Consider the following 23960-nt stretch of genomic DNA (forward strand, 5'->3'; position numbering starts at 1 on the left):
TTCTGTATCTATATTTGTTTGTATTTTTTTTTAATTTAATGAGACGCAGCCACATACTACCTAGATATCAAAATGACACGAAAAAGACAGGTCTATTATTGATAGAATCAATCTATGTGAGAAAATATACGTAGGCGAGGTATACAAAGCCCATGGATCCCTCAGTAGGTGTACCGGAAGCGCGTATTCTTCCGATCGGTCAAATCCTCCCGATCCGCCTCCAATCCCGCAGAAACCATGCCCTCGCTCGCATCGATCTTGCCATACTCGCGATCACGCCGGGTGTTCGCCACAAAGCACATGGCGAAGTAGAGAATGCCCATCGCGGCCATGATAGAAAAGCAGCAGAGCATGGCTCCAATGCCGAGCTCATACCGCGGAGACTGGCTCTCGAGGAAGAACTGCGGTCCGATGATGTTCCCCACGGCTAGAGAGTATTGTCAGAACCGAAAGAGACCAACAAGAAAGTAGATAGAAAACACTTGTACATACCGTAGAAGATGGCAATGGAAACGGACACAAAACTCTTCTTCGTTGTCCCGCCCGTGTTCGAAGTCTGCAAACTGAGCGCCAGCACCCAGGGCACGTTGTAAAAACCCATGATATACACGCCGGCGAGGGAGGCATTGCGCTGGGTCGTCGGGTCGAGCAGGTGAACCATCACGGCGCCGGCCAGGCCGACGCACGATGCAATCACCCACAGCAGGCACCGGATGTTCGGCACGAACCAGGCGAGCAAGGTAAAGGATGCCTGGGCGACCATTGCGACTGCGGCTTGGGGCGTGGCGAGCAATGTCGTCTTCTCGGTAGAAAAGCCGTAGCCCGAGATGATGAGCGGGTTGAAGTTGGTGATCCCGGCGTTGGTGACGGCTTGGGCGACGACGAAGACCATGAGAATGTAGTAGAGCGGGTCCTGGAGGGCGTCCCAAATTTGGTTGAGGCGGATGTTCTGTGGGGGTTTTTTCAGTTCTGTGTTGATGAGAGAGGGAATGGCGATGCATCATACCTTGTGGGATTCCAGGCCCGTTTGGTTCTCGGCGACGCGGAGAAGAGCAACCTTCTTCTCCTCGGCGGAGAGGAACCAGGCTGTGGCGGGGGCATTGGGGAGGACGAAGAAGATTAAAAAGCCGATTATAATAGTCACGGCGCCATAGATGATGAAAATATACTGTAGATCAGTCGAATCAGTAAAGACCGGCGCGACAAGGGGAATGGGAATGAATGAATGAATGAATTGGCTCGAAACTAACCTTCCAAGTAGGCAATGAACCATGAATATGACCAATCGCATAGCTCAGAATGCCACCAAAAACACCCGCGAAGGTATTATACCAGAACGCAGTGCGCAACGGCTGTTCCTCCCGCCGATACCATCGCGTGTTGACAAGAAGCAGACAAGGCAGCATGGCCGCCTCAGCGATACCCAGCAAGAACCGCACGGTGGCCAGTCCCGCGAAATTGTGACAAGCACCCATCAGACACAAGAGCGTGCCCCATGCAACGAGGCAGCTGCCTAGATATCTTCCGATGGGCAGCTTGGTGATCAGGTACAGGTTCGGAAACTCCATGGCCAGGTAGCCGAAGTAGAAGATACTGCCGAGCCAGCTGTACTGCTGTCCGACGAGGTTGGCGTCTGTTTCCATGCCGAACACGGCGGCGTAGGCCAGTGCATTCTAACGGCGATCATCAGTATGAGCTATCGCCACAAAAGAGGGAGAAAAGGGGGAAAGAGAGAGAGGGCGCAGTAGGTACCTTGTCCAGAAAAGCGAGCGTCATGGCAAGCACAATGAGCGGCATAATCACAAGATCGATCTTCAGCAGCACCCGCCGAGACTGCGCCTTGGACACCTCCTGGCCATCGCGCAAATCCTCCAGCACCTCCGCCGTGCTGGCGCCGTGGGCTTTCTGCTCCTCGTTCATCGAGGCGTTAAGCATATTGGTGGCCGACGAGCTAGAGGCTGTTCCGCATAAGATGAAACAAACGAACGACGCGTAACCCTCTCGCAGGAGCTTGACATAAGAGAAACACGCGCGGTGGGGAAGATCAGGAGGGAGATCAGCCGCTGTTAACAATTCTTCAGAAAAGCTTCCTGTTCTGGCTGGGCGGTCGGGCTCGAGAATTGCGGGGACTGGCAAACCCTAATGTTCGTCCAGCCCGGAATTGGAAAGCCGACCGAAGGAACTGATTTGCTCGATCAATGGTTCCCTCGACCAGCAGATCATGAACCACCCCCCTAGACGCCCCCTGAGAACGGTAGCTAATTTAGTCCACTGTGGATCAGGTTATGGACGCGATAAGGGGCTAGCTACAACATAGCTGGCTGGCTGCCCCGGAAATGAACCCCTCCACCAGCTCGGGAGCCGGGGGACTCGGGGTGGGCCGACATCGACTGTTCGGGTTACCCCGAGTGCGAGTGGGTCGGAGCCAAGAGACGGGGTGTTGCGAGCATAATCGGTAGGGAGATAAGTACAGTACCTGTGGTCCGGGACTTGTGGTTCGGGCTGAGAATCCACGTGCGCCACAAATGATGTGCGGCTTTTATAAACAGCCCTATGGGTCTAGAATCAATACGAGGCTCACGTGCCGAGAAGGGAGGGAGGGTAGTGGATAAAGAAGTAGGAACAGAGAACGGAGAGCGGATGGGTTCATATAGGTCTAACTACGTGTCTGCGCTACATCTGGGGCCATAGTGCTATAATAGTACGAATGAATGCACGATAAACATGACATGAATGAAACAGCCGCCAGGTACGATCGTACAATGGCACGCAGTTTGACAATAATATTAGCTGTTGAAGCGGGCCCTCGGCCGAACAGACAAAGAGATATAGACAGGAAATGCAGAATGCAACGTTGGAAGAAGATGCAGACATGTAACACTAGACACTAGACAATGGCCGGTGGCTCCGCGTCCGTCCGAGGGGGATTTTTCTTATCTGCCGGATTTAGGGACGTCTCCTTCATCCCGTGGGCGAGGGAGTTGGCAGCGTGATCGCTGATGGGAAAGGGGATGGGCGATGGGCCGGGGGTGCGCTCGCTGCGGTGCTGGCGCTGGATCAGGCCGTTGGTGATACCCAGAACGGAGTCGACGATCACGGCGTCGATACCCTGGGCGACTTGGTACTGCAGAGGAAGGGGAAAGTCAGATGGTAAAACAGTAAGGTATGAGAGGAATGAACTTACGTCCACGTTGACTGCGTCGTTGTTCAAGGCACCGTACGAGACACAGACGAGTCCGGACTCCTTGACGATGCGAACAAGGCGCGGAGCGAGCACCAGCGGCTCAGCCTGGGAGACAATACCGAGCAGATTCCATCGCGACGCGAACCGAACGGCTTCCTGCAGACTGCTAGCGCGGATATCACCAACAGGCGAGGCGCCGGCGTCGGTCAGAAACAGCACCGGGATGGAGGGCTGCTTGAAAGCACAGAGGAGACAGATGTCCGGGTTGAAGCTGGAGAACAGCACATCTCGACCGCCGCCGAGATCGTACACTTTGGTCAAGACGGTGTCCACAAATGAGTTGAGTTCCACGGCGTAAGTGTCCATTTCTTCCTCCTCGCTCTCGTGGAGCATGGGGTACTCTGTGACCACCTTGGTTAGATCCTCCAAAAGATTGAAGCGGTGGGTACTCACTCAGTTCAATGTTAAACCCGACGGGTTTGGGGATTTTCTTGAACAATTCCTCCAATGTGGCAAAGGGGGCTTGGATGTGCTCGCCACGAGTGTTGCCCTTGAATCCTTTCTTCTTGAAGTCGCGCGTGTGCTTGATCTTCTCGGTCAGCTCGGCTGGGTCGTACTCGGAACCGCCCACCGACATGGACCGCGGCCGAGGACTGGTACCCGAGCGATGGATGTCGACGCTGTCGGGGAGGACATTCCGGCGGCGATCTTTGCCCAGCTCCAGGAACTGTTCTAGGGTCAAGGTATGGACGGGAGCATCTATTCCTGTCTCGCTGACCAGGAAGTCATGGTAAATGACAGGGACGTGGTCCTTGGTGAGCTGGACATCAAACTCGACATATGAGGCGCCCAGGTTCGCCGCTGCGATGAACGACTGCACGGTGTTTTCACCCAGTTGCAGTGAATTACGGCCTGCCATGTTCTTACCCAGACCGCGGTGACCGATCACCATTGTCGAGCTCACTGTCCGCCAGTAGGTCTGGTTTCCCGTGATGGACATGTTGGGATGCTTGAAAGGGGTGATGACAAGAAAGTTGAACGTCACAGACCCAATGACATCCAGGGTGTTCGCAGCGACGATGGGCACGGTGGAATCACCCTTGAGGTTGATGCGCTGGGACCCGACGGTCGGTCTGATGCTGGAAAGCAGCGCGACGCCTCGACCAACAACCTGGTCCTTGGACCCGGAATACGTGGGGACCAGGTCGAAAAGAAGGCGAACCTTGCTCGCGTCGGTCGTGTGGAAGACAATTGGTTCAGTCGAGATATTGTCCTGGACAGGCAGATCGATCACTTCCGGCTCACCGTGGGCCCCGCTGGCGGTAATAACCATAGAAAGAGCCGTGTCCAGCTGCGTGGCATGGGCATTCTCCATTGGAATTCGGTCGAGACTGACCGTCACCAGCGGCTTGCGCATGTCCATTGTGCCCAGGCTCACCAGAATCATCGTCTCATCGGTGAGATACCGGTGTCCAAAAGTTTTAATAGGTTCAGGATTGCGTAACCCAGAACCCGCAGAGGTCGGTCCGGGGACGTTCGAACGGCGCTCATTCAGAGACGAGCCAGGCGGAGAGGAGCTCGCGGGGGATGGCGTGCGGTTTGCAGGAGAGGAGGATGTTGCAGAGACGGGCTCGGCGCCGGGGGCACCGGGGCTGACTTCTGCCAGACAACTTGCAATGGCAAGATGTCCTCGCAGCGCGGCATGCTCTTTGGGCGTCCAACCGGAGGCATCGAAACGATCCAAATCTGCACCAGCAGCGACCAGCAATTTGGCCACTTTCAAGGACCCATCCACACAAGCAATGAAAAGCGGTGTCCACGAGTAAGTATTCTCCGCCAGCTCCGTATCCGCCTTTTGGTGCTCCGTGCCCTCCAGCAAAATGTGAGCGCACTCATCATGTCCAAAGCGGGCGGCAACATGCAGCGCCGTCTCACCCTGCTCATCTTGATAGTTGATATCGACTCCGGCATTGACCAGGAGATGGACAATATCCACAAAGTTGGCCTTCGTCGCCAGAGCCAGCACCGCATTCGATTTGGAGACTTGCTTGCGAATATGACCATTGTCCCGCGTAGGGTCTTTCCAGTTCTCGGCATCCAAAAGGTAGCCGGTAGTCTTCGGATGACCGCCCACCACGCTCAGGTGCAGCGGCGCCCAACCATCATTATCCTGCCATAAAGGGCCATCGATCCCTTGGCTGGCATCGAACATGCCCCACTCCTTCAAGTGTTCAATGATCACCTGGCACACAACCTTGAAGCCATACTGCGCTGCGTAATGCAGTGGGGTGCGCCCGGAGATATCCTTGGTCATCAGGGCCTCCCGCTGGTGCGGACGCAGCTCATCCAGCAGATACTGCAGGTAGGAAACAGTCGGATCATCCCGGCCTAGCTGTTGAGGCATGTGGATCTCCTTGACCACTGAGCGCGGTGGTTGCAAGGTGGGTGGTGCTGCCGGGGTAATGTAGCGCGTAGTCTCCGGGGGGAAATCCAGCACCATGGACGCCTGCGGTTCGGAGTCATTGGTTGGCTGTTCACGGCCAATAGAGATGACCAGACGATGAAGACAGTTACGCCGGTTGATCTCGTCGTCTTCCTCGAGCGTGTCGACACGCTCCAAAAGCAGAGACAGAGCGGCCCGCGCGCGGTGCAGGATGCCCCTTTGAATGAGGGTTTTCAGCACTTTGGGGTAGATCGCATCACCAGCCTCATCCGCAGCAGCCTTGAGCGTCTCCAGTAGCTCGAGAAAGACATGGACGTCATCCTTGCGGAGGGCTTCATCCACAGCCGTCAAGACACTTGGGGGCAGATTGAGGTAAGGCCGAGAGGGACCGCGCTTCAGCGACAGGGAAGAGTGAGTGGAGCTGGAGTCGTCGGCCAATTTCTCGTCGGCCTTGCTCTGTTCGGTAATGATGGCCATCCACGAATTGATCCGTTCCTGCGCCTTGTTTACGCGCGTATTGGATGCGAACGGAGTCGGATCGACCTTGGTTTCCAGGTAGCGTTTCTGGGACTGGGCACCGACCTTTTTGTCCAATTTCTTGGTGATCTTGACAAACCCCCGTCGATTGACCTCCCCGTACCACTGCAAGCGACGGAGGTGGTAGCGCAGATCCAGCAGAGCCTCTCGCAGGTCATGGCGGTCCTCGGGCTCGAGGCGGTGGCGACCTTCCATCGAGTAACCGTAGCGGTCCTCGAGGAGCTTCAGGCGGCGCACATATTCCGCGTACTTTTTGTTGTAAAAATAATCGACATCCTCGACATTTCGGTCGAGAGAATAGAAAAAGCCTATAACACCGAACGGAAAAGACAAAAGAAACCGGCCCTCGTTAGAAGCGCGCTCGATGGAGCAAGATACAATGCAAGGCCATCCTTACCCGCCAGGTCCGCCTCCTGTCCGCCCTTGATTTCCTCGGCCGCCGACTTGATAAGCTTCTTCAACGCCTTATATTTGATGTAGGAGGCGCTCCATTCGGGGACGGTGAACTGTGGCAGATTGCGCCCAAACTTCATGATGTTGATAGCACCCTGCACGGGTGTTGGCCTGTGCGTTCTGGTCTATCCCACCAGGCTCAAATGCCGCCTATGCGCACTGCCAATGGCGGGAGAATGTGCCGAAATCCGGATGTAGTCGAGTGCAACCTGAGGGCCACAAAGCAACGCAATCAGGTGAGCAGGCGAACGCAGGGAAGGGAGGGAAGAAGTGAAGCCATGTGTGAAACTGTGTAGAGGAAGTAGGAAGGAAGAGAGTTTTTCTTGTGTGTGTGTGTGTGTGTGTGTGTGCGTGTGGGATTGACAGAGGACAAGCTCTCGCGCAACAAAGGAGCGACTGTACCTGTTTAGGTGGGGAGTGGATTAGTGGGGACGACCGCAAGCGGTGAGGGCCGAGTTGGGAAGATCTTACCTAGAGTCGAAGAGGAACGAGGGCCACGAGGGTAAGAAGAGAGGCTGAGAAGGAGAGAGAGAAGAAAGAGAGGAAGGGTTGAGCCAGCTCCACGGGCGATAGGGTAAGTGTGCGCCGTGCCGCGGCGGTGATTTGTCGATCGGCGGGGCCGTGGGGTGGACCCAGACGTCATTCTTCTAGCGGTGGGAGCCGTAGTTCTAGTAGTTCTAGTAGGTGTAGCTGTACCACCGGCCATCGGATAGAATAACTACGTTGGGAGACAACGACAAAGAACAGGCCTCGTGACCCTTTGCATAGACTGCGTCACATGATACTCGTATTCACTCTATACCCAGAAACCGGGATGCACCGAAACAAAAATAGACAAACGCTAAGCCCAGCAAATAAAGAAACACCGGCCGAAAAAAAAAAACAAGGAAAATCGTCCAGCCCGATCCCGATATCTCGACATGCATGCAAATAAATCATCACTCACTGCTCCACGAGTGGCTTCAGAGCCTCTACGCCCGCCTGTAGCACCGCCGGGTTGGACGTCTTCTTGAGACACGCGGTCAGGATCTCGATGCCTCCCGCCGCTCGGACGGCCGCCTTGGCTCGCGCTCCGATGTCACCGGATGCCGCGCAGGTCAGGTTGCGCAGACAGGCGGTGCCACGGTGCACCAGACCGTCGTCGTCTTCTTGACACAATCCCAGCAGCAGGTCGACACCGCGTGGTCGGTCCAACACCGCCGCGATGGCCGCGTCGTACTCCGTGAGCATAGCCAGGGCTCCGCCAGCCGCCAGCCGGGTAGGCACATCGTCTGCGTCCGTCAAGGCCAGTAAGATATGCAGACGCTGCGCTGCGCGCTTGGAGCCATCGGCAAACTGGACAACCCCGGACTCGCAGGTCATCAGGTTGCAGACGAGCTCGCATGCCGCACGTTGGACGCGGGCGTTGCCGGAGAGAAGCAGATCTTCGACGGCGGACCAGCCTTGCCGAACAATCAGCTCTGCCGCAGACTCGTCCGGAGAAGATGCGAGGTTGGTCAGGGCCAGTAGACTTTCAAAGACCGGGAGCAGGTCACGAGGCTGATCGGCCGAGAACGAAGGGGTTTCGGGTGACGAGAGGAGGGCAAGTAAGGGGCGGACGGCCGTGGTGATCTGGGGGAAGCCGGAAGTCGGGAACACATGTGAAGGGTCGACCGAGATGAGAATCCGAGCCAGTGCATGGGACGCAGTCTGGGTCGTCTCGTTGACGATGGGGCCGGAGCTCCCCTGTTTCGGAATGGCGAGACTGAGCAGCAGCTTCACCGCACCCTGCTGGGCGAGGGTGCCTCGGGACTTTTGGTTCCGGGCAAGGGCCAACATAATCTTACTCGTGAGGTCCTGAATCGAAGGCAGTGTGATTTTTCCACACTCAACCAGCAACGTCATGATGCCCGCATCAATGAGGGCGCAACACCGAGCGATCACGGCTTCGTCCTGGTCTCGAATATCCGGAGCCGCCCTAGCTTTCCCAGTAGAAGCATCGGCGTAGTCCTTGAGCTGAGACATTTTCTTTTGCTCCTCTGAGAGATTGGGAAGGAACGTGGTAAGGTTCAGGACGACCATCAGGCCGCCGTAGAGAACGGAGGAGTCGCCGGCGCGCTTCTTGATCACGGTGACAAGGTCGCGCAGGAATGTCGGGTCTTCACCGAGTTGCTGCTTGGTGGAGGGCTTCACCGAGGAATAGGCAAGTCCCTCAACGGCATGGGAGACCTTTTCAGCCTTCGGATCGGACATTAGCCCCTTGAACCGTTGAATCAGTTCAAAAACCTCGTCGCCTTCCACTTGCGCCTGGCCGTTTGCGCCGGCAGATTGATCCGTCTCAGAAGCCCGGAGCTTTGCCAGGATCACGGCCGCCAGCTCCGAGCATTCGTCGCTGCCATTTGTCAAGGTGTGGGACAGCCACTCGGAGAATTGCTTGGAAATGGCTTCGCGGCATGGCTTACTGATGCACGCAGCATTCAGCATTTCCAAAAAAGAAGTTTCGAGTTTCTTGCTCTTGGTCTCTCGCGATGCCATGGGACCAAGAGCCTCCATGAATTCTCCCGACAAGCAGAGGTTGGCCGTCGCCGCGGGGGCCACAGGGAAGACAGCAGTGACAGCAGAAAAGGCCACAATAAAATCATCGTGACGACCTTTGCCAACCATAGACAGAATCAGCTTGGAGAAAAGCTTCTCTCCTGGCTCCTTGGCTACCTCGAGGTACTTGGCGGTCGCCAGTGTGGCCTGACTGCGCAATTCGAGAGGCAGTCGATTATCCAATGACATTAGGATCACCTCGAAACTCTCATCGTCAACCAGGTGCTGCAGGCGATCGGCGTCGACAGCAAGTAGTCTCGTAATACCCTTCAGGGCGCGACCATCCAGGTCGTGGCCCGATTCCATGAGTTTCGCCAAGAATAGCTGGAACAGTTCGCTCTCGCAGTGCGCCCGCGTATCCTCGGCGGGCCACACACTGGGATCCAGCACCACCGTGTCCAGGCATACCGCCGCGCCGTCGCCTCGGGGGTAGATCTCGTCAAAGAAAGTCGTCACCGACACCTGCAGTTGCGTCGAAAAGAACTGCCGGACGCTGGCGTTCTGCCGCACCAGTCCGGAGATGACCTCGTCCTGGGCCTCCGACAAGGCATGAGGCCGCTGAGCGAGCAGAAGCTTCAGGGATTCCAACGCGACGTTCTCGGGTGGCTTCAGGCCGTCCGTGCGAAGGTAGGCAGCTGCCTCTTTACCGGCGGTCTCATCCTTACGCGCCGTGTACCGCCGACAGAGCTCTAGGAGCGGGTGGCCATTTTCTTCCTCATGTTGGATTTTCAGAAACGCCGCCTTCACGTCGGGATGGTCGGGGGCGATGGATAGAGCTTCTCGTAGATTTCGCGACGCAGCCTGGTAAAGGGGTCAGTATGCCCGAAGTTCCGGAGTGTTCATTCTCGGTCGGGGGAGGAGACTGAATTACGTACCTCGCGATGGCCGGCGTCGACCAGCTCGACGGCCTCCGTAGCCAGGTGAACAGCGCGCGCTTCGCCCGTTGCTGAGACCATTGCAGGGGTGCGAGCAGCACGCTGCAAGGGGGGTTCGAGATAGAGGGGCCAGATAGTGTGATGGTGGTGGAGGTGGTTAAGCTCCAAAGAACCAGCAACTTTTTTTTTTCTTTAGTCAAGGTGGAAGCGGAGAGCGACGGAGAGATAAGGAGAAGAAGAAAGACGGGAGATGATGAATGGACAACTTAATTACTACTCCTTGGACCAACCACTATGACAGGAAAAAGGAAAGCCAATTCATCCTTTCGGACTTGACTGGCTGAACATCTTACGTTTCTGCTTTAGGTTACGCCTCGATCTTATCTTGTTCTCTCAAGACCAACCACGGCGATCGGTGGCATCACGTTGTTCGCAGTGAGACGACGCCAGGAGGTTTGGATGGATCGCATACCGTTTGGCCATGATTATTGGCATCCTGGCTGGTATGTGGTAACACCATTCTCCTGCATACGGGGTATCTGCCATCATGGTGGTGATTATCCCGGTGGATCCAGACGGCGCGTTCCCCAACGCTCCGTGGAGGACCAGTCATTCCCGTAGTTGCCGATAGGACCGTGACACCGAAGCCGATCACCTACAGTGGCCAGCGCGCAGTCCGAAGGAGCCCCGTCCGATCCCCATCTAAAATCCCAGTAGTGAATAGTTAGTCAATCTAGTTGAGCTCCTGTTTAGAGATTGGTTTTGGTGGTCGTGGTCGTGGTGGTTATCGCCCGGGAGCGGCCTTATCGTGTCTAAGCTTCCAATTCTTTCCTGTCCTTCCTTCTTCCTTCTTCGTGTTTGCGCCGGGCACTGTCGAAGACAAAGGCATCGGGGATTCAGCGAGAGCGCCATCATGCACTGCGCCCTCCACTGACCACTCCTCCGGCCACCATGAATTCCGTCGATGCATCCGAGCACTACGAGCAAGCAGCCACCGGTGTGTGCCCCGGACCTCATGCCCCAGCGCAGGACCTAGACTAACACCACACAAACTAGACCTCGCCCCGGCCCTTCTGACCGTCATCATCGACACGAATCCTCACGCCTGGGCCCAGCTCGAAGACTCCCTCTCCCTCTCCAAGGCTATTGCCAACATCCTCGTCTTCATCAACGCCCACCTCGCCTGCAACTATGCCAACGAAGTCGCCGTTGTAGCATCACACAGCCAAAAGGCCACATGGCTGTATCCTGTCCACCAAGACAAGGACACAACCACCTCCTCCGATCAAGATGGAGACATCAGCATGAACGGCGCGAGCGCCGCCGCCGCCGCCGCCGCCGCACAACAAACCAACAAATACCGTCCATTCCGCATGGTCGAGGAGCAGGTGAATCGCAACCTGCGGGAGCTGATGAACTCCACGACGGACAATGACCTCCGCCTCACAACATCGACGATGCTCGCCGGAGCGCTAACGCTCGCCCTGAGCCACATCAACCGGCGCACGATCGCCTGGGCCGAAGCGCACGGCGGCGCCGATCTTGAGGACACCGCAGCAAACGGTGCGGGAGGCGGCAGCGGAGGACCAGGAACAGCGCGATACTCTGCCGAAGACGACGAGAGACTGCAAAGCCGTATCCTGGTCGTCAGCGTCAGCGGATCCAGTGACTCAGCGCACCAGTACATCCCCATGATGAACAGCATCTTTGCATGCCAGCGCCTGCACATCCCCATCGACGTGTGCAAGCTCAGCGGCGACGCCGTCTTCCTGCAGCAGGCCTGCGACGCGACCAAGGGCATCTACATGTGTCTCGACAATCCCGGCGGTCTGCTCCAGTACCTGATGATGGCCTTCCTGCCGGACCAGCGCTCGCGCCGCCACTTGGTGCTTCCGACCAATGTGAATGTGGATTTCCGCGCCGCCTGCTTCTGTCACCGCAGGGTCGTCCGCACCGGGTACGTCTGCTCGATCTGCCTGAGTATCTTCTGTGAACCGCCGCCGGGCACCGTGTGTCTGACCTGCGGGACGCAATTGGAGCTGGGCGATTATGGTGCCAAGCCTGCGCTGCTGCCGCGGAAGAAGAAGAAAAAGAAGCGCGTTAACGGTTCGGCGGCGGGCACGCCAATGTCTACGCCTACACCCGGTCCTTGATTGTTCGCCTCTTCTCTTGGGAGCTGCATGCTATACCATTCCTCTTTTAAAATATAGGGCGGGATGTTTCGAAGGTGGTCCAGTCCAGGTCAAATTACGAGATACTGGTTAAATGGAAACAGATGTCTTGATTTGTTTTTTGGAGGAACCTAGGAACAGGCAGGAGCAAAATGAAAGCGCCTGGGAATCTGGACTGAGACAAACGATAACCACCAAGGCGGGTCGAAAAATAACTGGGAAAGGGAAAACAGGACCCTGTTGTGGATCAACCCTTGATGACCGAGACGCGCCTTGTCGCTATGCTGGTTGCAAACGCCGCTAGAAAATGCAGAATAGGACAGAGTGAAGGCACCAAATGCAAGGGGACAGGGGGAACACTCTTGCTATGCAGTGAGAACGAGAATACCCTTGAAAGAACTTAACCTTTTTAACGCAATGAAAACAACCTTGAAAAGACCGTCAAGTGCGTAGTCGAGGTTTGGGGTCCTGACGGGATCATTTATGTTAGCAGTTAGTCGCCATGACCGGTAAGCATGCAACTTACTATTTGCGTCGATACATAGTTCCTCCTTGAGCAACGAGCCCCTTCTGTCTGTTCCGGGACATCACGCAGGAAGGCTTTTCATCCTTGCTGGACATGGAAGCCAAAGCCTGGGATATGATGTGAGCGGACCAGTTCATCAGCTGGAGCTTCGTAGAACTTACAAATGAATCGGTGTTATGTGCAAAGTACAGAGCAATGCCGTCCGTGTTGCTTTTGACAGCCATTATACCAATGGCGCCAAAGATGAGGCTCTTGTTCACACCTGGATGACCTGTAGTTAAATGTAGGAATGAGATTAGCTTCCAAGTGGTGTAAAAGAACAAAGAGCTCACCTGTAAACTCCGCATTGATCATTGCGCTGATAGCTTCTTCTTCGGTCACCGATTCGAGCCCGCCAGTCTGGCCCATTTTCTGGCTGTAGTAAACGCGGGATGCGCACGTACTGGCTGCCAGTGTTGTGGCGATGTGTTCTCCAGTCCCCGAAGTGACCACGGCAACCGAAGTGTGCTCCTGGTCTCTGGGGTCCACGGGGATGACATGCGTCCCTATGCCTATCAGTGCTGCGGGGCCGATTCGACCTTGGTGCTTCATTCCAATACCTCCCGAAGAGGACCCGGCGGCGATGTTTCCGTATTGGTCAATGGCAATTGCTCCCACGGTGTCTGTGATCATGTCCTCGTCGTTGTTGTCGCTGCCAGACTCAGTGACATGATCATGTGCACCAGAGTCCGAAGGAGGCTCCCCATACAGTTTTGGGTCGACAGGAATTGTCTCATCTGCCTCTTGCGGCTTTGGTTCCGAAAATGCCTGTGTTGTCTGGCCATCAAGGAGTTTGTCATTCTGCAGGCTTTCATTCTCCATCGGGACCGGCTCTGGTTCACGAGCAGAGGCGAGATCGGCCTCGATCGTGTTCGACAAGGCGGGAAGAGATGCGCGTGCCAAGCGGGTGGAAATGGGAGTCACTGGACGACGATGCCAAGGATCGGTCGGGCGAGTTCCCTGGTGTTGACGCTCGAAACGGTCGACGTCTTTGCACCAAGATCTCCACCGCTCCATGGATGCGGGCGTGATTAAGACCTCGTCCGGAACGATCACCAAGCCATGATCCCAGGCAAAGTCCTTGGCACCCTCTCCAACGAGGAAGTTGGGCGGCACCCTCTGCATGCCCAGTGGCTCATGGGCGTGTTCGAAAATCTTCCGGGCCAACATGATTGGATTCTTGACATCTGCAAGCCAGCAGATCAGCCAGGGAAGAAGAAGCTGGTTAATATCAAACTTACTGGGGACGGCTCCAACGGCACCGCTGCGGCCCCAATGATCAACTATGGAGGCGTCGCATTCAACACCTCCCTTGACGTTCAAGTTGCTGCCATATCCAGCATTCGTGATCGGGGCATCTTCAAGAACCATGATGGCCACTTCGACAGCGTCAACGGCTGTGCCGCCATTTCTCAGGAACGCCATCGCAGCTTTGGCGGCACTGAGACCTTATAAGTACCCCAAAGTAAACAAATGATGAAAAAATGTCCGACTTACTTTTCACAGGCCTTGAGGTGCTTCCTCTCATTTTCGACGCTATGAAAGCCCGCCCCGGCATGGATGAAGATGGCACAGATCTCGTCCTTTTTCTGGACACTGGCCATGATGGAGATGTTTGGAGTCAGGCGTGTAGACCTGGAGTGAAAGAGATGTGGTGGATAAGGGAAATGAAAGCACGCTTGAGCGAGCACACGGTAAGAGTTAAGCGATGGGCGAGCAGTCACCGAGAATCCAGCGTCGTAATCGGTACGGATAGATCTCTGAATGCTGCGGGCCAGCCAACTTGCCACCGGCGATTCGTACAGCGTCTCCGGGGGAATCGAATAACAATAACAGCAAAACGAGTGTGGGAAGCCAGACTGAGCCGACCAAAAGAATAGAAGAAGAATAGGATGGGGAAGAGAGAGGGTAGTGAAGGACGTGGGAGAAGGTGAGAAAATCAGAAAGATAGTGTGTGGTGTAGGAAGGAAGCCGCGCCTGCCATGCTGGGGGGTTGTTTGTAGCAAACACGGTCAAGAATCGGCAGGAGCACAGCTTTTTGATAGACCGATCCAGTCTCATACTCTTTCGAGGCACATGACGTGAGTGAGTGAGCCGCCTTACTTAAGCCATTTGCTGCTCATCATCCACCCCCCGCCTTGTCTGCCTATCTTGTCTCTCTCCCTCTGCTTCATGCCACACCGGGCACACAACCCGATCAATTGATTTCATCTGCCAGTCCGATCTAAGTCTCTGTGGCCCTCTCGATTGCGACTGCTTCCAATTGTCGCTGACCGCCATCCCCCCTCTCCCCAACCCGCCATGGCGTCCCAAACACCGGCCGTTGTCATGGACAAGTAGGTGGAGCTGCTGAACACACCGTCCACGTGGGATTTCGAGATGCTAACATGTTTGATTTCTGCAGCGGCACCGGCTATTCGAAGCTCGGTAGGTGTCGCGGACCTGCTTACTCCCACCCAAGCTGACCATGTTGTGTTCACGCTAGGATTCGCCGGCAACGACTCCCCTTCCTTTGTCTTTCCGACCGCAATTGCCACCAAGTCCGGTGCTGGAGGTGGTGGAAGCTCCGGGAGCCGGCCGGCAGTTGGGAACAAGCCGTCGTTCTTGTCGAGCGGCGGCGGGGCCAGCTCGCACCTGTCTGGGAAGCGTGGAACCGAGGACCTGGACTTCTTTATTGGCGATGAGGCCCTAGCTGCAGGCAGTGGCCCCGGGTACGGTGTCAACTATCCCATCCGGCATGGACAGATTGAGAACTGGGACTATATGGAGCGGTTCTGGTCGAATTCCATCTTCAAGTACCTGCGTGTTGAGCCCGAGGATCACTACTTCTTGCTCACGGAGCCGGTAAGAAACGTCCATCCTTCCCATCTGTTATTCAGGCACTGATGTTCACTGCCACTTGTAGCCGCTGAACCCCCCGGAGAACCGTGAAAACACCGCCGAAATCATGTTCGAATCGTTCAACTGCGCCGGTCTTTACATTGCCGTGCAAGCAGTACTGGCACTTGCTGCATCGTGGACATCCTCCAAGGTAACCGACCGGTCACTGACAGGAACTGTGATTGACTCGGGTGACGGTGTCACGCACGTTATTCCCGTCGCCGAGGGATACGTCATTGGATCTTCGATCAAGAGCATACCCGTTGCCGGCCGAGACATCACCTATTTCGTGCAGAGCCTGCTGCGGGATCGCGGCGAGCCCGACAGCAGCTTGAAAACGGCCGAGAAGGTGAAGGAGGAGTACTGCTACGTGAGCCCGGATATCGTCAAGGAGTTTGCGCGCTACGACCGCGAGCCAGATCGCTTCCTGAAGCACACCGTCAACTCGCCCAACGGGCGCAGCATCTCCATCGATGTCGGTTACGAACGCTTCCTGGCCCCGGAAATCTTCTTCAATCCTGAAATCTACTCGTCCGATTTTCTGACCCCGCTGCCTACCGTCGTCGACGGCGTCATCCAATCCTCGCCTATCGACGTCCGGCGAGGCCTCTACAAGAACATTGTGTTGTCTGGTGGTTCGACCCTCTACAAGGACTTTGGCCGCCGTCTTCAGCGCGACATCCGACACCTAGTCGATGCTCGTATCCGTGCCTCTGAGGCTCGCAGCGGTGGTGCCAAGAGTGGTGGTCTGGATGTGGCCGTTGTCACGCACAAGCGCCAGCGTCACGGCCCCTGGTTCGGAGGCAGCCTGCTGGGCCAGACGCCTGAATTCCGGAGCTACTGCCACACCAAGGCCGAGTACGATGAAATCGGCCCCAGCATCGTGCGGAGATTCGCGCTGCTCGGTGGCCCGGGAACGTAGAGGAGGATCACCTCCAAGACTTTCGTCAGCCTGTGTAGCCCGCTCTCTGTTCATAGCCAATAGTTCATTTTTTCCCCCTGTGCTTTGTCGTCTCCGTGCTTCGTGGTCGTTCTAAAATGGTTCGGTGCCGTCTCTCAGCGTCTTGTATCGAGGTTATAGGTAGATATCTATATGGAACTTGATGTTAGTTCTATGCTGTGCTGCACTAAAAAACCAGTAGAAAATTGTATATTCAAAAGGGGATTTTCCTATAAGAACAAGATTCTATATGATCCTTTGATATATATTTGCATGATCTCCAACACAATAATCCAACCCACCCAATGAATTGTTTTGATATCGCCGTTTCCACAACAGGTAACGCCCGAGGCAATGCAAAATCGAGTTCAAATATACACTTTCAAAGATAATAGAAGCCAAGTTATACAAGCCCATGCACATAGATCAACTCGACTCCGCAGGAGCAGCAGCAGCAGCAGCAGCGAGATTCAAGATCGCCACGCCCTCAACATGACCCGTCTGCGGGAAGAAGTCGAAGCCACGAATACTCTCAATATCATAGCGCACCCCGGTCGCCTGGTCACCCTGGACCATAACCGCGACGTCCCGAGCTTGCGTGTGGACATTGCAACTAACGTAGACAACGCGGCGCGGCCCAAACGCAAGAAGCTGGCGGAGGAAGTCATCGGAACAGCCCTTGCGCGGAGGGTCGATGACTAGTAGAGTCTGAAGAGCCGGGTAGGGCACATCCTTGAAGAGGACGGCGGCGTCTGCGGCGGCGAAGCCAGTGTTGGGGAGGTCGTTGGCACGGGCGTTCTCACGCGCGGAGGCAATGGAGTCGCCGGCGACATCGACGCCTAGGCTGGACTTGAAGAGTGGGGAGAGTGTGATCGTGAAAAGACCCGAGCCGGAGTAGGCGTCCAGGAGGTATTTGATTGGGCGGGCATCGTCCTCGTTGCCTGGCGGTAGGGCTTGCGAGCGAATATACTCGGTGAAGCCCGAGAGAATTGAGTTGTTGTTTTGGAAGAAGGCACCGGCTTTGTTGGTGAAGACGTAGTCGTCGACATACTCTACCGAGGTGGCATTGTTGTCTGTAATGCAGCGCTTTTCCTCGACGTAGTTGTCGTGCTCGGTACGGATGACATCGCCTGTATCCGGGCCTGACGTTTCATTTGTGGGTTGTGTCTCGGCGTCTGCGTTTTTAGAAGCGTCTTCCTTGGGAACTCGTGTAGTTGACTCCCGCATCAGAAGAGTCGCACCCTTCTTGTAGGAGCGGATGGTCTCAGCGACTCGCTTCCGTTCACTTTTGAGCCCGCGTCGAACAATGTCTGTCCCAAGTGGGCAGTCCTCAATGTCCATATCCGCGCGTCGGTTCTTGTATGTGAATCCAATGGGAGGCACCTGGACCTCAGCGGATTCGTCGTCCTGCTTTTTGCCCTTTTGGGTACTTTTTTCAAAATGCGGCGTGAGCTTGGTACGGTATCCATATTTGAGGGGCGATGGGAACGTCTCTCCAATGGTAGGGACCAGCTCCGGGATCAAGCCCGAGAAATTGGCGTAGGCCTTTTCCACAATGCGCCGCTTGTGAGCGAGCTGATCTTCGTACGACATCATCTGGAGCTGGCAGCCAGAACACTTTCCAAAATAGCCACAGCCAATAAGGCTATCATTCCGCAGAGGTCCAGCATCAATCACCCGGATAAAGTCTGTGATGCTGTAGGACAGCGCTGGGAAATGCCTGATCACTTTGACTCGCACCGTATCCCCCGGGACGGTGAAGGGCACCACAAAAACATGGTCTGCATTCTCAGAAAGGGCAAGACCGTCGCCCGTCGAGGATAGCTCGGATATCTTGACATCGATCTCGGTGAATGTCTCGGGGAGCGTGGGCTCGGATGTGGTGTCGTCGTTGGATTCGTTTTTCTCGGGCCGGCTTTGCTTGAGAAGGCGATCGATGTCGGCTTGGAGGACTTCGTCAAAGCCATTGCTCTTGTTGCGCTGGACCTTGGCCTTCTTGCGCCTCTTGCCGTCGAACTGCTTCCTTGGAGTGTTCGGCATTGTGGTGGGAGGAACTGGCGCACTGCTTGGAGGGAGGAATGTCGAGATCAAGCGCAGTTGCACTCGAGGAAAAGAGCACCGAACAGCAAGACGCCAGACAGACGGACGCAGCGCAAACATGTACAAGTTGGAGAAATTATTCCGTCGCAACAAAATTAATCGAGAATGACCAAGAGTATCTGCGCCGCCTCGGATTGGCTCGTGGCTCACCGCCCGCGGCAAGAAATTCACCTTGGGTGTTTTCGCTCTCTTTCATCTTTCCCCTGTTCAGCAGACAGTCTGGCCATTCTCACCATGAGTCTCGCCCGGCCAGCACGATGTCTGTTCTGCAGCTTCTCGCGGATAGCGCCATCGAGCACGCGAGTGTCTCGACGCCAATTCCACCCGACCCCGGCGCCGCTCGTGAACCGGAAACCCAAGTTCCCCAACATCAAGGCGGAGCTGAAGCCCGATGAATTCCAACACTTCACCGAGGAGGAAAAGGCTCAGCTGGCGAAGGAATATTCTCCTGCCCAAATGGCTGCCATTGAGGCTGGCGAGAAGGCCATCGACCCCAAGGACCTGGCCGACCAGGCCCGGTCACGCGACGACCCCATGAAGTTCAAATACATGGACGATTTCTCGGTCGTCGAACCGGGCATCGACCGACACATCCGGGCCCCGAAGGAGAACTCAGAGTACAACACCAAGTTCCGGACGGAGGACGACTTTGTCGAGGACTTTGGCCGCTTCTTCGCCAATATGCCGGACAACGCGTCCGGGGCCGATTTCATGCGGTTTGCCGAGTCGCTGCGGGTGACAGAGGGTAAGGAGAGCAGCGAGCTGGATCCGCACAGTGCGCTGGTTCCTGATCTGTTCGGGCCCGGCGAGACCATCTCCGAACCTCGGACGGAGGAGCGCAAGTCTGCAGCCGAGAAGGGTGAGAAGGAGCGCTCGTTGCAGGCGGAGGAAATGACGGAGGGCCTGAAGCGCCTGCTTCTCGCTACGGGCTACACCGAACGCCAAATTATGGATCTCCGCACCAAAACCCTCGTCTCCCACCACGTCGTCAACCAGACCCGTCTGGGTAAGGTCCGCCGCCACTACCGTCTGTCCATTGCCGGCAACGGCAACGGCCTGCTGGGCATCGGCGAGGCCAAGTCTGAAGAATCCAGTGATGCAAAGACTCAGTCGCGCTACCGTGCCATCCGCAACATGCAACCCATCTCCCGTTACGAGAACCGCACTATCTTCGGCGATGTCAAGGGCAAGTCCGGTGCTGTGGAGGTGCAGTTGATGCACCGTCCGCCAGGTTTGTCTCTCTTCTCTTCCCTTGCTGTCTACATCATAACTAACGCACTCGAACAGGCTTCGGTCTCCGCGTCCAGTACCTCATCTACGAAATGTGCCGTGCCGCTGGTATCTCCGACTTGTCGGCGCGGTTGGGACGATCCCGGAACCAGATGAACACGGTCAAGGCCGCGTACCAGGCGCTCATGGGCCAGCGTGACCCGGAGGAAATTGCCCGCGCACGCGGCAAGAAGCTCGTCGACGTGCGCAAGGTCTACTACGCCGGGAAGGTGTAGGCTTGTCCAGTCTAGCCGTCTGGCATGTATATAAATGCCTCTCTATCCCTCTTTTTCTCTTCTTTTTCGCCATATGTGTTCTTTTGCATGTACTTGTACTTTTATCCGTTGCGATACGAAAAGGCCAATACAGCCCTGGAGGGTTTTCATCATTTGGAAGGGATGCAATATCTCGCAATAGCAAAGAAAGAAGTCCATTTCAAACCCCGGGTATAGTTATCATCAGTTATGTACGCCAACTCCCCAATCCGCCCACCCAACCAAGCAGCGATAAACATAAACATAAACACTCAGAAAGAAACAAAATCACTGGAACGACACATCCTCATCACCATCCCCATAATGCCGATACTCCTGGTCCTGAAACTGCGTATGATCATGCTCTCCTTCCCGCTGCTGCGCCTGCTGTTGCTGTTGCTGCTGTTGCTCCACATTCTCATTCCAGATCTGCTGCTGTAGAACAATGCTATACACACTCGCCTTCAGCAGGGTGCACACGGTGGCGGTCTTGCGCTCGAGGAGGCGGAGACCGTCGAGTGTCAGGGAGGAGGGGGAGCCGGCAAGGACGCCTAGTTTGTCGGAGAGCTGGAGGGAGATCGTGTTAGCATTTGTATTAGAGCAGCGCTCGGATTTCAAAGCAAGTGGAAAGTAGAGAGAGAGAGAGAGTTTGTGTGCGAGAGTGCGTGTGTAAGTAGTAGGGGTGGTGGTCTAAGGGGATCAAATCAATTCACTCACCTGGTTCACATTCCCCAGCAGTCGTGTATACTCATCCAGCACCTCCTGCTCCAGATCGGAGACAAGATTGTCAGGGCCTAGCAGCGGATTATTGGAGCGGCGGTGCGAGGCGTCTGGGTCGTGGAGGGAGTGCACGGATGAGAATTGTGGGAGTGGAGGTGAGGTTGAGGGGTCCTCGACGAAGGGATCGTGGGTGTCGGCGTCGTCGAGGGCGAAGGCAGACATTTTTGTTATTATTCGGAAGTGCTGCGGTTTTATTTGGGAGGTCGGGGAGTTGAAGTGACGATGTCAGGAACGCGTGGGAAATCGTGGTGGGGGTAAACATAGGAACTTGTCAGTCCCCGCCAACCATTGATCTTCAACTACAACAATCTGTAATAAAGAAAATGGATGGATAAATTGATTCACCACAAAGCTAGTAAAGTGTCATGCAAACAACAGAGAAGAACACGCCCGAAAACATAAGAAAAAAAGGAAAATCCCAGAACGCCCGCTGCAATAGAACAGAAAGAGCTGAGGTATACCGCACGTTTTTCACACAACAATGTCATAGGAATGCAAAAACAACTCAGAATCCCAGTAAGACCAGGTGGAATCGACGAACAAAGAAACGATACGAGATGCGAGGCGGGAAATGGCAGTAACAGACCAAAAGAAAAGAGTCCAATGCAATAGATCCATTAACAAACAACCAGAAAAGAGAGCGCTCCGGACACCCGGCAAGGATTGCAATTGAACGATCCGGAAACAGTCGTCAAAGGGCATCATGGTCATCAATAATGAACCGACGCTGTTACATGTCTCCCTCGTGGTGGAGAGTGACGCTGTTGAACTCCTCAAACGGATCGTTCAGCTCGCCATTCGGGGTCATCATACCCGAGTCCAGCGGCACACCCTTCATCTTGGTCGTGGCAGTGCCGCCAATATCCACGCTGCCACTCTCCTTGACATTGCGGAAGTTTATCGTGTCTGTGCCGGCGCGGCCCTGATGCGGGATCATGGGCGGCTTCATGTGACGAATAAGTGCCCACTGAGTCGTCCGGAAGAACGGGTGCGTCTTCACGTCACTGGCTCCGGCACGGGCACCGAGACGCTTGGTCTCGTCCTTGATCAGCAGCTTGCGAATCAGGGACTTGCATAGCGTGGAGGTCTGTTGCGTGTTGGAGTTATCGGGGAATGGAACCTCGTCCCGCAAGATGCTCGCGAACGTGGCATTTCGGTTCTTGCCCTTGAAGGGTGTGGTACCGTACAGCATCTCGTAGATCAAGATACCCAGCGTCCACCAATCGACAGCGCTGGTGTGGCCGCAGCCCTTGATCACTTCGGGTGCGATATACTCTTCCGTGCCGACGAACGAATTCGTACGGAAGTCGGCAATGCAGGACTTGGTGTCAATGGTGGGCAGAGAGGTAGACGAATTACCGCCGTTTCGTGCCGGGATCATGGTCGGTGCTCCTCCAGGTCCGGATTGTTTCGAGAGATCGAAGTCTGAAAGCATGATATGGCCGGACTGGTGAAGGAGAATGTTTTCCGGCTTCAGGTCACGATAGATGAATCCCATGAGATGGAGGTACTCCAATGCAGCCGTAACCTCTGCAGCGTAGAAGCGGGCCGCGTCCTCGGAGATCGTCTTTCCAGGGCGCGTTTGCAGGGTTCTGAAGAACTCGCCACCACTGCAGTACTCCATGCAGAGATACAGATAATCCTCTGATTGGAAGGAGTGGTAGAGCGTGACGATGAATGGATGATTGCTCGTAGCCAGAATCTCTTGTTCGGCTAAAGCACGCTTAATCTTGTTGCGCTTGATCATTTCCTTCTTGCTCAGGACTAATGAGAAGTTAGTATCTGTCTTCTGCGGCAGTAATCACAAGAGAAAGAACTCACCCTTCATGGCATAGAGACGGCTCGACTTCTTCTCGCGCACCAGATAAACTTTCCCGACATCACCTTTGCCGATCAACTTGATCTTATCAAAACTGGCGGGCCCCACTTCGACATTGCGGACTTTGATAGAATTGGAGCTGTAGGTTCGACGAAACGAGAGACTGCTGAGCTCGCTTCCGAGATTACTTTCAGACACGGCGGAAGGGATGGCCGAGACGGCAGCGGACTTTTCGCTCCGCGAAGCAGCCAGGCTGATCTTGGGAATGGGACCTGGATGTTCCACAAGGGGCTCCTTGCCCATATCAGCCGTCTGAGGCCGCTCAGCGCCCTGGCCACTGATGAACATGCCCTGGGCATTGGGAGCCGACGCTACACGGCGCAGTTTCCGTGCGAGTTCCTCCTTGTTGGCGGTGGTGGCCTGCTCCACCGCCGAGACCCCGTCGACCAGCAACTCGGGTGTATCGGGAGGTGACGAAGGGACAGAGCCCTCATTCCGGTGTCGCAACGCCGGCTGGCCCTGGTGGGCAAAATATGGGTTCGCAGTCGCGGTCGGTGAGACACCATCGTCCAGAGGGTGGCCCTCGCTGGCGACCGTTGTTGAGCGGTTGCGACCAATGGCAGGAAGGAAGCGAGACTGCCGGAAAGGCGATCTGGATTCCAGTTTGGACGGACTGGCGGCAGGGCCTTCCTTTTCGCGTTCTCGTTCATGACTGTTGGCGGGGCTGTTGGCGGAGGAATGGCTGCTGGAACTATTGATGCGGAAGAAGTTCTTGATTCTTGTCGGCAGATGACCCGATTCGGCGGAGTGTTTACGGGACGGCAGGGATAGGCCCGGGAAATTCCCGCGCTTCTCGTTTGTCTTGTCGCTCGACATCGCCGGAGGGCTAGAAGCGAATAACTGGGTCATAGTCGGCAGGGTTGAAGTCGAATCACTCGCGGGTCAAAAAGAGGCACCACGCGAAGATTCCAAACGAAGGACACAAATAAACAATGCAAGGGTAGGAGGCGGTGGCTTTGGCAAAGAACGGCGATAGGGTGGTCCAAACTAAACGGCAGCGGACACGGGGCGAGCGGGGGATTGGCACGCAGAGACGAAAGTCTGACAATGAGAGCA

At 55.6% G+C, this 23960-nt stretch overlaps 10 protein-coding genes across 10 annotated transcripts; 3 read left to right on the plus strand and 7 right to left on the minus strand.

Annotated features, from left to right (window-relative positions):
• Positions 1-161: 161 nt before the first annotated feature.
• On the minus strand, positions 162-1935 carry PFLUO_LOCUS5192 (uncharacterized protein; the record flags this gene model as incomplete). Its single annotated transcript, XM_073782617.1, has 5 exons — positions 162-427; positions 493-949; positions 1007-1168; positions 1251-1673; positions 1753-1935. The coding sequence occupies 5 exons, from the start codon at positions 1933-1935 to the stop codon at positions 162-164; spliced, it is 1491 nt and encodes a 496-aa protein (XP_073639254.1).
• Positions 1936-2887: 952 nt separating this feature from the next.
• On the minus strand, positions 2888-6697 carry PFLUO_LOCUS5193 (Glycerophosphocholine phosphodiesterase; the record flags this gene model as incomplete). The annotated part of the gene is made up of 4 exons (XM_073782618.1): positions 2888-3124; positions 3185-3585; positions 3638-6472; positions 6562-6697. The coding sequence occupies 4 exons, from the start codon at positions 6695-6697 to the stop codon at positions 2888-2890; spliced, it is 3609 nt and encodes a 1202-aa protein (XP_073639255.1).
• Positions 6698-7559: 862 nt separating this feature from the next.
• On the minus strand, positions 7560-10147 carry PFLUO_LOCUS5194 (SWI5-dependent HO expression protein 4; the record flags this gene model as incomplete). The annotated part of the gene is made up of 2 exons (XM_073782619.1): positions 7560-9992; positions 10067-10147. 2 exons carry the CDS (start codon positions 10145-10147, stop codon positions 7560-7562), a joined length of 2514 nt encoding a protein of 837 aa, XP_073639256.1.
• An 870-nt stretch (positions 10148-11017) lies between these two features.
• Positions 11018-12219, plus strand: PFLUO_LOCUS5195 (RNA polymerase II transcription factor B subunit 4; the record flags this gene model as incomplete). The annotated part of the gene is made up of 2 exons (XM_073782620.1): positions 11018-11063; positions 11123-12219. The coding sequence occupies 2 exons, from the start codon at positions 11018-11020 to the stop codon at positions 12217-12219; spliced, it is 1143 nt and encodes a 380-aa protein (XP_073639257.1).
• Positions 12220-12762: 543 nt separating this feature from the next.
• PFLUO_LOCUS5196 (uncharacterized protein) lies at positions 12763-14406 on the minus strand (the record flags this gene model as incomplete). Its single annotated transcript, XM_073782621.1, has 5 exons — positions 12763-12870; positions 12925-13034; positions 13096-13989; positions 14044-14243; positions 14300-14406. The coding sequence occupies 5 exons, from the start codon at positions 14404-14406 to the stop codon at positions 12763-12765; spliced, it is 1419 nt and encodes a 472-aa protein (XP_073639258.1).
• A 697-nt stretch (positions 14407-15103) lies between these two features.
• On the plus strand, positions 15104-16604 carry PFLUO_LOCUS5197 (actin nucleation center; the record flags this gene model as incomplete). The annotated part of the gene is made up of 4 exons (XM_073782623.1): positions 15104-15138; positions 15207-15229; positions 15288-15646; positions 15708-16604. 4 exons carry the CDS (start codon positions 15104-15106, stop codon positions 16602-16604), a joined length of 1314 nt encoding a protein of 437 aa, XP_073639259.1.
• Positions 16605-17048: 444 nt separating this feature from the next.
• Positions 17049-18662, minus strand: PFLUO_LOCUS5198 (tRNA(m5U54)methyltransferase; the record flags this gene model as incomplete). The annotated part of the gene is made up of 1 exon (XM_073782624.1): positions 17049-18662. The coding sequence occupies one exon, from the start codon at positions 18660-18662 to the stop codon at positions 17049-17051; it is 1614 nt and encodes a 537-aa protein (XP_073639260.1).
• A 294-nt stretch (positions 18663-18956) lies between these two features.
• On the plus strand, positions 18957-20227 carry PFLUO_LOCUS5199 (mitochondrial; the record flags this gene model as incomplete). The annotated part of the gene is made up of 2 exons (XM_073782625.1): positions 18957-19953; positions 20010-20227. The coding sequence occupies 2 exons, from the start codon at positions 18957-18959 to the stop codon at positions 20225-20227; spliced, it is 1215 nt and encodes a 404-aa protein (XP_073639261.1).
• Positions 20228-20533: 306 nt separating this feature from the next.
• PFLUO_LOCUS5200 (uncharacterized protein) lies at positions 20534-21187 on the minus strand (the record flags this gene model as incomplete). Its single annotated transcript, XM_073782626.1, has 2 exons — positions 20534-20812; positions 20963-21187. 2 exons carry the CDS (start codon positions 21185-21187, stop codon positions 20534-20536), a joined length of 504 nt encoding a protein of 167 aa, XP_073639262.1.
• Positions 21188-21755: 568 nt separating this feature from the next.
• PFLUO_LOCUS5201 (AGC) lies at positions 21756-23753 on the minus strand (the record flags this gene model as incomplete). Its single annotated transcript, XM_073782627.1, has 2 exons — positions 21756-22789; positions 22847-23753. 2 exons carry the CDS (start codon positions 23751-23753, stop codon positions 21756-21758), a joined length of 1941 nt encoding a protein of 646 aa, XP_073639263.1.
• Positions 23754-23960: the final 207 nt, after the last annotated feature.

Source organism: Penicillium psychrofluorescens (assembly GCF_964197705.1).
Source record: "Penicillium psychrofluorescens genome assembly, chromosome: 3".
Taxonomy (NCBI): Eukaryota; Fungi; Ascomycota; class Eurotiomycetes; order Eurotiales; family Aspergillaceae; genus Penicillium; species Penicillium psychrofluorescens.